At 39.0% G+C, this 17,700-nt stretch overlaps 2 protein-coding genes across 2 annotated transcripts in view; one reads left to right on the top strand and one right to left on the bottom strand.

Annotated features, from left to right (window-relative positions):
• The window catches only part of IL3RA (interleukin 3 receptor subunit alpha), a 44,315-nt gene extending 40,604 nt beyond the window's left edge, over positions 1-3,711 (top strand). The window contains exons 10-11 of the mRNA XM_044669283.1: positions 2,633-2,714; positions 3,138-3,711. Coding sequence (XP_044525218.1) covers positions 2,633-2,714; positions 3,138-3,230 — 175 coding nt within the window. The 3' untranslated portion in view covers positions 3,231-3,711. The remainder of the gene's footprint in view (positions 1-2,632; positions 2,715-3,137) is intronic.
• A 9,032-nt stretch (positions 3,712-12,743) lies between these two features.
• On the bottom strand, positions 12,744-17,444 carry SLC25A6 (solute carrier family 25 member 6). The gene is made up of 4 exons (XM_044670399.1): positions 17,215-17,444; positions 14,957-15,443; positions 14,287-14,427; positions 12,744-13,374 (listed from the first exon to the last, which is right to left on the bottom strand). Exons 1-4 carry the CDS (start codon positions 17,323-17,325, stop codon positions 13,217-13,219), a joined length of 897 nt encoding a protein of 298 aa, XP_044526334.1. The 5' UTR covers positions 17,326-17,444; the 3' UTR covers positions 12,744-13,216.
• Between the last annotated feature and the right edge of the window lie 256 nt (positions 17,445-17,700).

Below are 17,700 nucleotides of genomic sequence, written 5' to 3'. Positions count from 1 at the left end.
TCCTTTCTCCTCATCTCGCCTTTCAGTATTCTTATTTTCCTTAAAGGCTTAGCTCAGGCATCACTTCTCATATGCAAAGCTTTTAAAAATGCCATGAATGCCATGCCTCTTCCCCTGAATCCGTTTTATTCTCTTACACTAAAATAACATTATATTTACTTGATTTATCTATGAACTATTCCTACCATTCAGTGGAATTGTTTAATTTTTTTACCTTTTTAAAATCTAGAAACTAGCCTAGACCTTGTACCAAATAGGTCTTTAATTAATGTTGAATTGAAATGAATTAAAAGAGGGAAATATAAACAGATTTGAAGGTTTTCACACTGTTCAACCTAGTCCAACTATTTTTTTATCCAAAAGAAAGGCAAACTATTAATATTTTAATTATTTAAGTTACTTTTCACTTTACTTATATACATAAAATACTTTATTTTAATATTAATAACTTTTAATAATTTGAATAATCAAAAGTTTAATAATTTAATTACATTTAGGCACATTCATGAAAACAATTATACAGTACTTCTGCACTTCACAGGAATAGCTACCAGTGTTGAGAAAATAGAGTCCTTAACGAATTCAATTAAGTGGCCCACCATCAGTAGAAATCAGAAAGAACATCCCAATCAACAATCATAAAGTGATGTTATGAGAATTCAAATGTACTTTTATAGCATTGTAAGGAATAGAATCTAGGCAACTAGGTGGCACAATGGATAAAGCACTTGGCCTGGAAGTCTAATCTTCAGGAGTTCAAATCCAGTCTCAAACCAGCTATGTGAGCCTGGAAAAGTCATTTAACTCTGTTTGCCTCAGTTTCCTCCTTGATAAAATGAGCTAGAGAAGGAAATCTTTGTCAGGAAAACAAAAACAAAAAAAACAAACAAACTCACAAACATTACTGAAATACCTGAACTACAATAACAACAAAGGAATATCATAATTCAAGTTAATTTCTCTATATAACAGGGATCTCTCAAAAGATGCCTAATGAGGAGCATTTCTTCAGGAAAAGGAAAATCTGTCTAGAGCAGTGATGGGCAAACTATGGCCTGCGGGCCAAGATGCAGCCCCCTGAAATGTTCTATACTGCCCAGCGACATTATTCCTAATCTGACGAATACAATGAGTAGGATACAATACAATGAAATTTCCAAAGAGTTGCCTTAGAAACAGACTGACAGATGAGCATTTGCTTTCCTTTGGCCCCTCTTTAAAAAGTTTGCCCATCACTGGTCTAGAGTTCAAACTGAGAAGGACTGTAGGGTATCCCAAGAGACCTAGTGCTGTCTAATGAGCACTTAGGAGGAAAACTGGTCTCTCCTTTGCTCACATACCTACCACACATTTTCCTTCAGCATCTTTGTATTTGCAATACTATGTGCTTGAAATTCATAACCTCCACTTCATAGAGTTCTTCTCTTCCCTCCAGAGGAAGTTTGAACCTTTCCTGATCCTCTGTTCTTCTTAGTACCCTCCCTAACTATCTTGTATTTAACTATTTTGTATTTATTTCTATTTATTTTGTATATCCTTAAAGTGTATGTTCCAAAAGTCTAACATTAAGCTTTTAAGACATACTATATATGTCCCTGTTGTCTCCCCTATTAGAATGTAAGTTCATTGCAAGAAAGATTTTTTCTTTCTTTATCTTTGTATCCCCAGAGCCTAGAACAGTATCTGGCACATAGTAAGTGATTGATAGATGTTTGTCAGTTGATTCCTGATAAGGTTTAAACTGAATACATTAATTATTAGGAGGATAGTCAGAACTCTGCTTTGCCACAAGGGATAAAATAGCTGTAACCCAAGGACACTGAGGTAGGTACTCTTTAAGAAGAAGGCTCAAGTTTTTTTTGTTGTTGTTGTTTTGTTGTTTTGTTTTTTTAAACCCTTACCTTCTGTGTATTGGCTCCAAGGCAGAAGAGTGGTAAGGGTAGGCAATGGGGGTCAAGTGACTTGCCCAGGGTCACACGGCTGGGAAGTGTCTGAGGCCAGATTTGAACCTAGGACCTCCTGTCTCTAGGCCTGACTCTCAATCCACTGAGCTACCCAGCTGCCCCCAAGGCTCAAGTTTTTAATCAAATATTAGTCCAAATTCAATGCAGGCATTCCTTTAAAGTAGTGATGGCAAACCAATGAACCAGAGAAGCGTTTTCTGAGGGCTACTCCCTTCCCCCTCTCCACCATGCCTGGTGACATTTTTTCACATTACCCAATCCTCCATCCAGCAGCCCAATGGGAGAGCACAAGAGTAAGGGGAGCAGCTCACAGGCAACAGAGCTGGAAGGGAGCTGAGCACTCAGGCCACTCCCCTCCTCCCCTCTATACTCTCTGAGGACTTTCCTCACTTCACCCTCCCCCTCTGCCTAACAGCCCAATGAGTGCACTTTCTCCTTCCCCTGTGTATGTGAGGGGTGGGGCAGGGGGTACCCAGTCCTCAGTGACAGGGAGGGGCAGAGCACAAGGTCTCTGGGGGAGCAAGTATGGCATTTGGTCTGGGTGGTGTCCTAGTACTCCATCTCTAAAAAGTTTGCCATCACTGCTTTAAGGACTGTTCCCTCCTTTCAATATATGTTCTTTTGTGTGATTGATATCCACAATTTTACATTTATTTTTCTTTTCCAAGGTATCACATGATTCATAAAATATTCCCTCCTGTCCCCCATGTTAGAGACCAACTTAGTGACAATTTTCAAAAATATGTCCAGGTAAGTTGTATTGCTTATCCCATCATATCTTACTTCCCTCCTGTATTAGCTTCTGTTTTCCTAGGCAAAAACGAATGTACTAGATATGTAATTTTAGGCGACTTGCTAAACTTCATTGGGCTTCAGTTTTCTCATTTGCAAATCGATGATATCTAATGTCCCTTTGTAAAATTCTTCAATATCTGAAATATTTGAGGCATAGCATAATCACACTTGACCCTTTCTCTTAACTGACTTAGTTGTCCTAATCTTGTTCAAGTGAGCTAGCTGCTTCTACCTTCCTGTCTTCTGATTTCACTTATCATTTTCTATGCCTGACTTGTGTTTTTGTAAAAAAATATGAATGGAATAGATAAGTTATGAAATTGATTGACACACAAAAGAATCTAACTGAATATCCTTTTTGTCTCTTACTTTCCTTAGGTAGTATGGGAAGAAAATAAAATGCTTCCAGAACAATGTAAAATTGAAGAAATACAGGTTATAGAAAAAAAAGCAAACTATCCAAAAAGCTAAATAAGATATTTCATTGGTTAATATTCTTAAAGATTTTTTTTCTGATCTTTTTCCTAACTTTTTTTTTCTTTTCTTCCAAATAATGTTTATAGTAACACTCAGAGAGAAATCAGCTGGCAAATGTTTAACAGCTAACTCCTGGGGAAAAAAATAATGTACTCATATGCTTTTAAGCTTAATTTGCATTATTAACATCTTCATTATTTTTGTAACTCTAAACAACCAACAAAATAATAAATCAATCCCTAACTGGTAGTATTTGCTCATTTTTAAGTTGTAATGGTCAAACTGACTTATATAACAATTGGTTCTCATAAATCTATATGAGCTCGCACCAGAATACCTTTGGATATGCCCACTTACTTAGGGCTAGACTTTTCCAAAACCTCAGTACCAGAACCTGATGGCATTATCCCTTCTTTTGCTAAATTAAAACTTTTTTTTCTCATCTTTTTAGTCTCAACTTAAATACCAAAAGGAAAAAAAGAGATTATTTCCGTTTGGATAGAACACAAACAGAGAATTGTATAAAAACTATGCATCTTAATTTGATAATGCTTGGATCTTAAAAAATATATAATAAATTCTACATGTTAATTTTTTTTTAACCTTTACCTTCTGTCTTAGAATTAATGCTATGTATTGGCTCCAAGACAGAAAAGTGAAAAAAGCTAGGTAAAGTGGGATTAATTGCTCAGTCACACAACTAGAAGTGTCTGAGGCCAGATTTGAACCCAGGGCTTTCCATCTCCAGACATGGCACTCTATCCACTGAGCTACCTAGCTGCCCCTATATGTTATTTTCAAAACCATCCTACTTGTCTGTGCTTCTATTGTGTGCATTTTTAAAAAAATGCCTCAATGCCCCTTTCTTTTTTAAATCGTTAATGTCAATTTCTCCCCTCTCTACATTCCCCTCACCCTTTTAAAACAAGAGAAAGGAAAATAAAACCTCTTTTAATAAATAAGCATAGTCAAGCAAAATGAATCCACACAGTGGCCACATCCAAAAATGTATGTCTTTCTATTCCTTGAGTCTACCAATTTGTCAGGAGGTGGATAACATGTTTCAACAGAGGTCTTCAGAACACATTGTCATATTGATCAGAGTTCTTAAGCTTTTCAGTTGTTTCTCTTTAGGGTATTGTCCTTAAATAAATTATTCTCTTGGTTTCACTCACCATCAATTCATATCACCCAGGATTGTCTATAATTGTATCTTTTGTTATTTTTTACAGTATAAAATATTTTTTTATATTCATATACCCTAATTTATCCAGCCATTCTACAATGGATTACTGCCTTTCCTTTAAATTCTAGTTCTTTGCTTCCCTCCCTCCCCTCCACCTTTTAATTCAGGATCAAGGATGTTTGTGTCTCTTTCCTACTCTGTAATATTCTTCCTCTTAACCTCTACCTCCCTCCATCCCTGCTTATTTCCCTGTTGTTTGATTTCTATACTAAACACTTTGAGTGTGTGTGTATGACCCCACTTAGTTTATTTAAGACTGCAATTCATCTCATGTCCACTCTTGCCACCCCTTTTCCCATGTTTATATGGTCTTCTCATACAGCTCAGAAAAGGAGACTGAGGAGTCAAGTAGAAGAATGAGAGCGCAGGGTCACAAAAACCTAGGAAGAAGAGAGTTTCAATGGGAAGAGGGTTATTCACAGCATCAAAAATCACAGATAGATCAAGAGAGATGAAGTTTGAAAAAAGGCCATTAGATTTGTAATTAAAAGATCATTAGTAACTTTGAAGAGTACTATTCCAGATGAATGATGAGGTTATAAGCCAGACGAACAGTGTTCAAAAGAAAGTGAAAGGAAATGAAGTGCAGACACAATGAAAAGTGATCTTTTCCAGTTTAACCACAAAAGGACTGCGATAAAGAGCCATAGCTGGTTGAGAAGGATCAAGTGAGGATTTTTTTGAGGATTGGGGAGACATTGGAAGATTGGGATCCAATTAAGGATTGAGGAGGGTGCTTGTAAGCTTTAGAAGCACACTGTAAATTGAAGATAAGTGAGAGAATAGGGATTATAGAGGAAGCAATCTGCTTGAGAAGCCAGGATGGAAGAATCACTTGTACCTGTTAAAGGGTTGGCCTTGGCAAAGAGAAAGGCCACCTCTTCATGTGGGACAAGGGCAAAGGCAGAAGGAATGGCTAAAAGACATCTGAGTGAGCAAGAAATTCTTGGTTAATGGTCTCAATTTTTTTCAGTCAGAAATGAAGCAAGGTCTCAATTAGGAGGGTGGAGGGAGAGGGAGGCAAGGGAAGCTGGAGGATTAAAAAGTTTGGATAAGGTACTGTGGTAAATGTAATAGTAAATTGATTTTAGAATTACAAAAAATGTTTTGTCACAGTAAGGGTCCTGTTGAGATTACTTTGTATAAATTTATAGAGGTTCCATTAGCCCTGGTTTCATGATTTTCTCTAGCTTCATTCAGGAGTATGTAAGAGAGAAGACAGTCGATGGTGAAAGCAATCCAGAGCTGAGACTTGGAAGCACTATATAATATGATAAGGGGGCAAAGAACTGGAGAGAAGATGGCAATGTCCAGTTGAACTGTTTTTCCAAAGGAGTCAAGGTGAAGGAGAAGAAAGTGTTATTTGTGCAGGGGTGAGGCCTAGGTAAGAACCAAGGGGTCAGGAAAATAAAAAAATGGCATTTGGGATTGCAAGGCAGAGAGTGAGATGGAATGACAATAGATTGTGAAGAGATAAATTAATTTCAGAGGTCCTTAACAAAGAAGTGGAACATTTGTAGGTGATAAGATGGAGAATGACTATCCCTGTGTAGCAGGGGTGGGAGAGGAGTATTTAATGGAAAATGACTAAATTGAGGAAATGTTTGAGGGAGTATCAATATATATGTTGAAATTCTCTAGTATATGGGCAGGATTTGGGGAGGAGAGAGACTGTGAACCAGGAAATGAAGAACAGGAAGTATTCCAACTCTCTTCATCATCACCAACATCATTCTTAGGGAGTATGAGTGGAAGTGCAACCAGTGAGTGGAAAGTGTGTCCAGTGAAACTGAGTCCTAAGAAGGGAGTCTGATCTCCTAATATGCAAGTTGGAAGGAATGAGAAAGGAAAAGGTTTAAAATGGAAGCAAGGCTTATTTTGTTGTTTGGTTGGTTGGTTTTGACTATGGAATGGAGAATAATTGTTAAATTATCTCTCCTTGACCTGCTTTCAATAACGTTTTTTTTAAAAATCAGATTACTTTGTATTTTCTTTTCTTCTTTCAATCTTTTGATTTTGCTTTAACATTTTATTCTATCTCATGGAATCATTGATTCCACATAGCTAAGACAGCTTAGTTTTAAGAAAGTCTATTTTTAAAAAGGTTAATCATTTGCTCTTCTAAGTTTTTTATTCTATCATATCTTTCTCTTGGATTTTTCTTTCCTTGTTTTAATCTCTTACTTTATTTCTATTGTGTTCATGTAGTCTTTATAGAAAATCCTTTCCCCCCAGTGTTTATACTCACTCTTTTTTTTGGGGGGGGGGGGTATCCAAATCAACAATGATTTTTATACTCATCATTTTATTCTTTTACTCATTACTCCAATGTTAGTTCCTGAACCACAGCTTTATGTTAAGGCCAAAATCCATGCCCCTAATGAGCTTTTGGGTGAATAGATTATCTTACTCTGGGGTCCTCTGGGCTTCTATTCTTTGCCTTTACTTCCCAGGGTTAGTACCATGATTGTTGAGTTTCAAAGCACTAGATTTTCAAAGGTCTCTATGACATCTCAAAACATGAGTGTTAGCTGTTTCAGAACCCCCCAAATAACTGGGCCATTTTGGTGTAAGCACTGCTTTGTTAATGGATGCTGATGCTTCTGAGATCTTCCAAGGTTGCCACCTTGGGGCTGTCTGTCTACTCTGAACTTCCTCTGGACATGGGGAAGGGGGAATCTGCTCTTGCTGGCATTGTTCAGTTTTCAAAAGAATTGTAAACCATAAATGATTGTATGAAAGCATACCACTAGCAGTATTATTAATTAAAACTACTCTTTACGTCTTCCATTATTGTAACAAATTGACAAATATGACAAATTGGAATGGCTGTGGAAAGTTACACTTCTACTTTCATTGTTGGTGAAATGACAAATTGTTCTGTGTTCTAGAGATCATTTGAAATCATGCAAGATGTATTCATGCATATTCTTTGAACTTGCAATCTTATTGCTATATGTATAAGTATACATTCCTGGAGAAGTCAGATCAGAAAAAGATCTGTAATCTCACCAATTCCTGAATTCCTTACAGTGAGTGGTGCAGATTTCAACCCATACATACATACCTACCATCTTGTATTACTCTTGCTCAAAGGAAGTTCACCCAACGTGTTGGAAACCTGTTTTCCACTCATTAAGCCTTTATTCTTCCCACACAATAACCTATCTTCTCTGATAAAATTCTTTTATGACTTCCCTTACTTCTGTTATTCTTTGGAACTATTATTATACCCATCTTATACATAATATGTACCCTTTCTTTGTCCTCTATATGATATTAATTTTTAATTCTCCTGGAGCACTTGTATCCTATGGTTTGCTGTCTTATAGCAAGAGTAGTAAAATGTTATAATTGGACCCCCCAAAATGGGTCTCTGCTTTCATGAAAAGCTTGAGGGTCTATAAAAGTTTTGCAATCAAATCTTGCACAGAAGATAAAAAGCTAGACACTCAGGAAGACCTGGGTTCTAACCCTTCCTCCTCCTCTTTTCAATCCTTTGCTGTTTTAGTATCAATTCTAAGACAGAAGAAAACTAAGAGCTAGGCAATCCTAAGAGACTTGCTCAGGGCCACAAAGCTAGGAAGTATCTGAGGCCAAATTTGAATTCTAGTCATCTTGACTCCAAGCCTGTTGCTCTATCACAGTGATGGACAACCTTTTGAGTTCCATGTGTCAAAATTTGCCAAAAAAATAAGCATAACTCAGGTGCTGTCACTTCGAGAAAAAAAACCATAATTTTGCGCTATTTATAGTTATTTAAACAAAAATGTATAATTGTAATATATAACTGTATTTAATAAACCAAAATAGGTAAATTAACATAGGTAGAATTGTTATCTATAGTGCTACACTACACTACAGCAAATGTTTCATCCTTAGTATGCGGCCCCATACTTCTCTGTATGGGGCTGTGTCATTGAAAATGGCTATGAGGGGAGCAGCTGGGTAGCTCAGTGGATTGAGAGTCAGGCCTAGAGACGGGAGGTCCTAAGTTCAAATCCGGCCTCAGACACTTCCCAGCTGTGTGACCCTGGGCAAGTCACTTGACCCCCATTGCCCACCCTTACTACTCTTCCACCTATGAGCAAATACATAGAAGTTAAGGGTTTAAAAAAAAATGGCTATGAGGGGGCAGCTGGGTGGCTCAGTGGATTGAGAGCCAGATCTAGAGACAGAAGGTCAGGTCCTGGGTTCAAATCTAACCTCAGAGACTTCCTAGCTGTGTGTCCCTGGGCAAGTCACTTAACCCCCATTGCCTAGCCTTTAACACTCTTCTGCCCTGGAGCCAATATACAGTATTGACTCCAAGATAGAAGGTAAGGGTTTTAAAAAAAAAAAAAGAAAATGGCTACGACGCATGTCATAGGTTTACCATCACTGCTCTATCATCTGTATCATCTAGCTGCTCAATCATCACCTACTTGACCTCGAATTAATCTTGGCCTTTCTGTGAAGACTCCATTTGGTTAGTTGCCCTTCCTTATTCATTCTGGCCACTCCTTTACCCACACCTCCCTAACTTCCCCACCCCTCACCTACCTGGAGACAGGGTAAACATATTCCTTGCTGTCACTAACATTTACTCTGTCCTTTTAGCTAAGGTCATGCTATACACAACTATCATACTACCCTCTTCCAACCCTTATGGAAAACCTTCCTGATCACATTAACTTTTCTCCATGACTGTGGCAACTGGCTCAATCTTCCTCTTCACCTGATGTCAGCATTAGAGAATTCAATATATATTTTCTTGATCCTCAGTTTCTAGAATTACTCATTTCCACTTTTACTTCAGCCAACTGTATCACATTAGCACTAAAATAGTTCTCTATAAAATCAGCTCTGAAATTCTCTGCTTACCTCATCCTTCCATTTCTCCCTCTTCCTCCACCTGTTCATAATTCACCTTGATGTTTGCCTATTCTTACCTTATTTTTGCCTCATTTTCCCCCCTCAATCTTAACCCCATCACCACTGTCCATCAATTGGGGAATGGCTGAACAGATTGTGGTATATGTTGGTGATGGAACACTATTGTGCTATAGAAATGATGAGCAAGATGATTTCTGAATGGGCTGTAAAGATCTGCAGGAATTGATGCACAGCCAAAAAAAAAAGGGACAAAAAGAAAAAAAAAGCAGAAGAGACCATCATACACAGTATCAGCAGTATTTTAAGATGATCAACTGTGAAAACTTGGATACTCAGCAATGCATTCATCTGGGACAATCCCAGACTTGTGATGGGAAAGGATATTTATCTCCAGAGAAAGAACTGTTGGATGCATGCTGATCAAATCATACTAGCCTGCATCAGTGTATTTACTGTTTTATTTGGGGGTTTTGATTTTGTATGTGTGCTCTTACAACAATGACCAATAGGGACATGTGTTTTGCATAATAAAAATATTTTTTAATGCCCTCCCTGCCTTTACTTTTGAATCCTTAGTTTGCTTTCTTGTCCTATTCTGATAATCCTCAACTTAAATACCTTACATTTTCATATCACCTTAACATTATCTACCTTCTGTTCTGATAATGTAAGGGGTCCCTTTTTGCTAATAATCCCTCCAATTCTATCTTGATTTTATCCCTGTCCATCTCCTATGTGACCTCTCCCCATCTTTTTGACCCAATGGTGGCTCCTTGATGCTGACAAATATACCCAAATCTCTATCCTCAAGAAAACCTTCATTGAGAGTCAGGCCTAGAGATGGGAGGTCCTAGATTCAAATCCAGCCTCAGACCAGCTGTGTGACCCTGGGCAAGTCACTTGACCCCCATTGCCCACCCTTACCACTCTTCCACCAAGGAGCCAATATACACAAGTTAAGGATTTAAAAAAGAAAAAGAAAAAAGAAAACCTTTACTTACCCATACCACCCCTTCCTCCCTTCCATAGCATCATCCCTAGAAAAATATCTTCACTTGGTCCCTCCATTTTCTTTTCTCCACCCTTGGAACAATATATAGCTTATCCAAGTGAAACTTTGATAACCAACTTTTTTTTAATTGCTTAATTTAATGGCCTTTTCAGTCCCCTTCTATCTTGACCTCTAGTGACATTGTTGTCCACTTTGGAATACCACTCTCTTGATCTGACAAATGTTGTCTTCTTTGCAGATTATGTTCTCTCCTCAAATAGGTTTAGATCAAAATTGTCCCAACTTTTATGGGTTTATCATCTCTATGCAGACAATTCCCACATCTCCATCTCAGCAACTTCTTAGCACTATCAGCCCATCTCCACCTTTATACCCCAAAGGCAAAACTCTTTATTTTTCTTAAGTCCCAAATGTCCTATTCATCTAATAAAACACCATCACTCATTATTTTTGACTCTTCACTATCTCCTGCTCTGATCTATTACATTGCTTTGCTTTAGCAGCTCCCTACTGCCTTATCTCTAACTGGTCTTTAAAGATCTAATTCCAACCTTCTCCCCCAACACTTTAAAAATTCCATACTAGCACACTTGTTCGTGGGGATATCGCCTGCCTTTAGACTGATTTGTCCTTCATTTCTCACTGGAACCCGTAGTCCTCTCAGATCAAGGGCCAACTGTTTCAAGAGGCTATTGCAGATTCCCTTCCCCCTCCCCCCCAATTAAGTTTGTATGTATGGCTAATGTCTTAGCACAATACTAGTGCTGAATGTCTGCCTACTTTGCACTTGACAAGTACTTAATGCTTATTGGTACCAATTCCCATTAAGCCTTCATTTTTGCAAAGTAACCCTTTTATACCCATTTTCGAAGACATTTCACTATGGTAGCTGTAAATTTCACCACTAAAATTGCACCTTCTTCCTCGTCTTAAAGTATGACAAAAATAAGGTCATTTGTCAAAAGTTTCATCTTCTCTAGACTTCCTAATGTCTTTGTTTCTCTTAGGCCTTAATATAAGGTGGCTATTCTGACTGCTCTGAGACTTTGCTCCATTGATCATTCCAAAACTGATTTCTGATCTCACCCACCTCCCACTCCTACCTACAAAGTGACCAACACCCTTCATTCTCTAGAGGTAGACACCAGCCTTTTTGATTTAGCTTTTATGTCAACTTTTAATGATTTTTAATGGCCTTTTTGTGTTTGCATACTGCAGGTACTTGATTACCCTTCTATTCCTCAGCAGTATTTAATATGGTAGACAACTCCTTGTTTTTACTTTTAAGGATTCTACTTTCTCCCAGCACCTAAATGTAACCTCTCTGCATCTGTTGAAGATTCTCTTCTCTCCCACATAATGTATTTTCAGAATCATCTTTGTATCCTATCCATTGTGCATATAGGTATCTTATATGTTCAGTTTTGTGAAAGGCAATATTAGATTTATGGCACTTAAAGGATTTTGAAAAAAAAAGTAGATTTTAAAAAATAACTTGATAAATTTATACACACTCCCTAGTGATCACTTTACTCAAATTATCAATTACAGGATCTAGAATTGTTGTGCAATCATTTTCCCTTTCAATTTGAAAAAGACTCCTTTGCTACAGAATATGAAATAGTGCTACAGCAATGTAAAGTTATCAGAACAGTAGGGAAGACTAGAAAGAAGCCTTGAATGATATCTTTCTGAAGAATTTAATGGTTAAGTACTGAAGACCAAAAAGAGCAGCTAGAAAATCATTTTTACTGAATTAAATAACAGTATCTATCTGAAAACAAAGAACCATTATATAAGGCCATTATGTTCTATACTACTCATGTCAGCTTTTCCTACAATCAGCTACTAAATTTTTATTTTATCAGCCCACTGCAGAAATTAGATAATACTCAAATGTGTAACAAAGGTTATACTTGTATTGATATAAGTAGAGATCTTCCATAGTATGTTGAAAATACTAGATTTGAGCCCCAGTTCTGATTCAGCTACTTTTTTTTACTGTTATCATTTCACCTCTATGATTCTTTAAGTGCTTTTCTATAAAAGATCATGGTCAAATTTTTGAACTGTAGCATAAAAGCAGCTGTGCAACTCAAGCACTCCTGTAGCAGGAGTGGGAAAGCTAAAATTTCTTCATTCAACTAATTTTCATTTTAAGATCACTTCTTTGTATTTAAGCTATTAGGCAGGTCATAACAACCTATTTTTGATAAATCTTAACATATGCCCTAGTATATCTACTGAATTCAGTAGCTAATTTGTATCACCATGGTTAACAAAAAAAATTCAGTACCTGTAGCATGCGCTCATGGCCCCAAAAAACTCACCACAAACCATATTTGATAATCCAGTTATTACATCAGGAGTCTTATTAGAGTGTTCTGTGTATTTATTGTTTTACAGCAGAATGCCCAACACAGATCATCATAACTGCCAAATAGTCAGCTGTGCAAAATAGTATATATAGTGCTTAAGTACAAATGGGAGACATGATTTTTTTTCTTTAAATAAATTACTTAAACACAAATTTATGGTCCTACAAAATAGCATTAAACTAGATGGTCTAAGTTGATCTGCCTCCTTGGACCCACAGTAACTGTTATTTTCCCCAAAACCAATAGAATCAATATACTGAATCATCATCAGTTCCATTGTGTGAATAATGGATCACAATAAATGAGTCCCTTTTTCTAAGAGCTTTTCCTGGTTCCTCTACAAACATGATCTGGCCTGGATAAAAAGACAACAGGAATTTCTTGAAGGTCAATGGTCCAAAATGCTAAAGTATGGTTAAGTATTCTACATGATCTATATTCACTGTTTCCATTTTTAGGTAAGATGTACTTAGATTACTTTCTTCAATTCATCATACAGGACAAGTACAAAAGCTCCACCCATGCCTCTAAGAACATTGGACCAGGCACCCTTGAAGAAAGCTTTGCCACCCTCATCTTTAGCAATCTTCCTCCAGCAGTCAATTGTCCCAGTGTACATGATGTCAGCTGTTGAGGACAGGAAGAGAAATTCCAGTCAGAATTCAAGACATGTACTTTTTCAAAGTAGAATTTACAAACAGGTCAGTGTTTAATTTGGACTACTAACAAAGGGCAATAAAGAGGGGCAGCTGGGTAGCTCAGTGGATTGAGAGTCAGGCCTAGATTCAAATCTGGCCTCAGACACTTCCCAACTGTGTGACCCTGGGCAAGTCACTTGATCCCCATTGCCCGCCCTTACCACTCTTCCACCTAAGAGTCAATACACAGAAGTTAAGGGTTCAAAAAAAAAAACATGAAAATAAATAAATAAATAGATAAAAAGGGCAATAAAGAGAAAAAAAAGATTAAAGCAGTAGATAGATTTCATCCACTCATCAAAATTTATATCAGGACTTCTTAATATTGAATACATACAAAACCCCCCATCTTTGTCTCCCTTGTTTTCAATAGGTAGTAGTATAGGTAGCTTAGCTATTTCCTAGTTCATTGAATTTAAACCTAGATTAATTCTAGGCTTCAGAACTCCAAGTTAAAGAACTCAGAAAATACAAAAAATGAGGGTAAAAAAGACACAAGGTAGCTGAAATAGGGACTTGAGGTCCTGGGTGTAAAGAACTCTTGCCAAGAGGATGTGCTACAGATATTTCAGGACAAGGTATAAAAGCATCACCAAGGATTCAAAAGCATGCACTTTTGAAAGGTGAAAAAAGCAACATTTTCACAAAATTTAAAATTGTACTTAAACATTTTGTTGCCTAAAATTTCCCTCACAATTTTCATTTACAAACCTTTATAAAAAAAGTAGGAAGGTTCATGAATGGCAAAAATATAGTTAAATGCATCTGAAGATATCAAAAGTTATTTTACTATTAATATTATATTTCTCCAATCATTTACTTCCAAGGGGAAAAAGCTTACCTCCTTTGCGCCCAGACTGCATCATCATTCGTCGCCTTACAGTATCAAAGGGATAGGAAACCACGCCTGCTACAGCAGTCACTGTTTGTGCAATCATCCAACTTATCACAATATGAGTGTTCTTAGGATCTGGAAGCATACCTGGAAAAGAATCACCATTTGTTATATTCAAACCCAAACCTCTTACCTAAGTTTAAATTCCGACAGAGGAAACAATATTAGTTTTACTCTATAGCACAGGAAAAGTCATCTTTAAGACATTAAAGAACTGTTTTCAAATGCAGAAAACTATGCCATGCCAGACATCTTTTACAGAAGACAGTTTTTTCTGTGCCATTTAGCAGGGAAGAAAATATTCATTCTTAGTTTAAAATTTTAATTTTTTTTGAAGCTGTAAAAAATCTCAGCAAAGACCATTAATAGTGAAATGGTATTGTTTGCAAACCTCCTGTCATGTTTGCCAAGAGTAATGGTTTATTAAGAATCAGGAGTGTGGAAGGACAGACATAACCTGCCCTACCCTATCAATGGGAGAAATATAAAGATACTCACCCTCCCCCCAAAAGTAGATACAATATAAATCATACTCATTTGATTTATTTTTAGTAGAAAAGAAAGCAATTACAAATGCAATTTTTCTTAGGTGATAACATTTAAAAAGGACCCTTACCTTTTGCTGTATCATAGATTCCAAAGTAGGCTGCTCTATAGATAATAATACCCTGCACTGAGACATTGAAACCTTGATATAAGCCCCGAATTCCATCAGACTTGGTGATTTTCACAAGGCAGTCTCCTAGGCCTTTGAATTCTCTCTCAGTGCCAGATTTCCCAACATCAGCTGCCAAGCGGGTTCTCGCAAAATCCAAAGGGTAGACAAAGCAGAGAGAAGTGGCTCCAGCTGCACCACCAGAGGCAAGATTACCAGCAAAATACCTCCAAAATTGTGTGTGCTTGTCCACTCCTCCCAAAAACACCTGCTTATACTTATCCTTAAAGGCGAAGTTAAGGGCCTGGGTGGGGAAATATCTGATGACATTTGCTAAGTTACCCCGCCAGAAGGAAAGCATCCCTTGTTCCTTTGGAATTCGGACTATACAGTCCATAATGCCTTTGTACTGCTTATCTGCAGCAATTTGTTTACTTGCATGCTGCACCTAAAAAAAAAAAAGGATAAAACAAATGGTTAGGAAAAAAGCCCCCCCTCCCCAAGTAGGCAATAATCTTTATTCAAAATGTAACATTAAAATGTTTTTTAATAGCAAGCCTAGTGACAGAATTATAATCTTATTAATGAATTTTTTCAACGGTGCCGGATCTAATTAATCAAAATGTATAGGACTGCTAAAATTTATTTAAATTAGACCCTAAAGACTAGGTAAATGTCACAAGATTTCTACCACTGCTGTATCTAATAAGATTTTAAGGTGGAAAGGCACCTTAGAGGTCATCTATGTCAAGCCTATTATCTTACATCAAAGAAAATGAAACTAGAAATGTCTGGACTCCTTTGAAGATAGGCAGTCCTGGGATTCTACTTCCAATTCTAACATGAACCACCTGTATGACCTTGGGCAGTAGGGCCTGCAGCTACTCTTTAAGATCCTGGTTCTTCAAAGGGGATTAACATGTAGGCCTAGCATAATGTCTTACAATATATGTGCTTTTTAAGTGTGTGCTTAATAAACATTAAACTTAATTGCTAGGTACCAGCCCTGCCTACCTTACAGGGTTTTATCAAAGGGAAGAATAATGGATCTAAAAAGCTAGGTTTGAAAGCCATCCCTAAATATCTGTGACCTTGAGGTACATCCATTCCTCTGGGCCTCAGTTTCCATTTTTGTGGCCTACAAGGTTAAAGAACACTTTCTAGTCAGAAGCTAGGGGTTCTGATTCTAGCTGTCAAATTTAATGCTGAGTGTGACCTTAGATAAACCAGCCTCGATGGGCCTTAATTTCCTCATTTTTAAAATATGAAGGATTCTACTAAGTGACCTCTGGGTGCTTTTTTTATCTGCAAATTCCGTTATCATAGGACGCTGCACGTGATCTAGAAATATTAGGGTTGCATTCCGTAATCCATTTAAAAAAATTAAAGCAAAGAAGCTCCCAGTTGCCGGGCCTAAAACTCAAGCAAAGAGCGCCAAAAGGAAGACATGGGCTAGGCAGACAGGAAAGGAGGCCAACTTCTCGGCGGGGTCACCATGACAACAGGAGAAGTTCCTCCCCCTTTTTCTCCCCTCGACACCCTCCTCCCATCTGCTGCCGCATTCAACCTCCTCCCCATAGCTCCGCTACTGCAGCAGAGCCGCCGGCAGCACGTGACCCACTGACGTCAGCCCGCTCCCGCCCTTCCTCATTCCTCCTCTCCCTTAAAAGGGTAGCAGAGGTGAAGATGCCGGGGCGGGGCATGAAGGGACAAAGACCTCCCCTAAACGGCGAGCTCACGCACACTTCCGGGAGCTTCGCGCCTATCCCCAAGGGCCCAAGAGACCGGGGGGAGGGCAGATGGCCCACGTGTCATCGACTAGCCGCCCCCCTCCTTCCCGACACCCAACCGGGGGCTACTTCCTCCCCGTCACCTTCCCGTCCCTCCTACGCGACCTCCTCGGTCAAGGACGGGAGGGAGGACGCGCGGGAGCGCGCGCGCTCGTCCGCAGGGTAAAGAGATTAGTAAGAATCAATTTACGGACTACTCTGTTAGGGCGTAGCCTTCCCCCCTTCCCCACAATGAAAGTGAAAAGGGAGGGGGGGAGACTAGCAGCGTAAGGGGGGGGTGCGCAACCCCGCGCGCCAAGTCCCCGGATTTCCAGGCCTTCTCCTACCCCAGATACTATTTCACCCCTCACCCCTACCCCCCCCCCGGCCAAGTCCGTGTCCCGGAGCTGGGCTTGCTCACTTGACAGTCCATGTCTGCGAGACACTCACCTGCAATAGTAGCTTGACTCTCTCGATGGGGGCCACCGCGGTCTTGGAAATAGCAGCGGCGATGCCACCGGCCAAGAAGTCCTTGGCAAAGGAGATGGCCTGTTCCGTCATCGTTACAGAAGTGATAGGTGGTGGAATTGAAAACAGAAAGCCGCTGTAAGAGGGCTGAAAGCTGGGGAACGCTTTGCTGTCTGAACAGACCCTTGCTACAGCTCGGACCAAAAGGACACGGCGCCCCGCGCGCAGGCGCTAAAGCCTCGGAGCGCCGCCCCTGCAGCCTCTTCCCGACATTCTCATTGGCTCGCGGGGAACTGGGTGGGGGGAGAGGAGTCCGGGTGGTGGGGGAGGGGTGCTGTCACTGAACTTGGGGCCTCCGTTCTACTCTCCCGCCCTGCGCCCGGCATGTGCCTCTGGGAGAACAAAAGCCCACGTCCCGGCATCTGGTCCTGGGCCTGGCCTGCAGTAGTAATATGGGCCTCTGACCAA

Source organism: Gracilinanus agilis, chromosome 3, assembly GCF_016433145.1.
Source record: "Gracilinanus agilis isolate LMUSP501 chromosome 3, AgileGrace, whole genome shotgun sequence".
NCBI classification, from domain to species: Eukaryota; Metazoa; Chordata; class Mammalia; order Didelphimorphia; family Didelphidae; genus Gracilinanus; species Gracilinanus agilis.
Note: the sequence above shows the minus strand (reverse complement) of the source record. Positions and strands in the feature narration are given on the sequence as shown.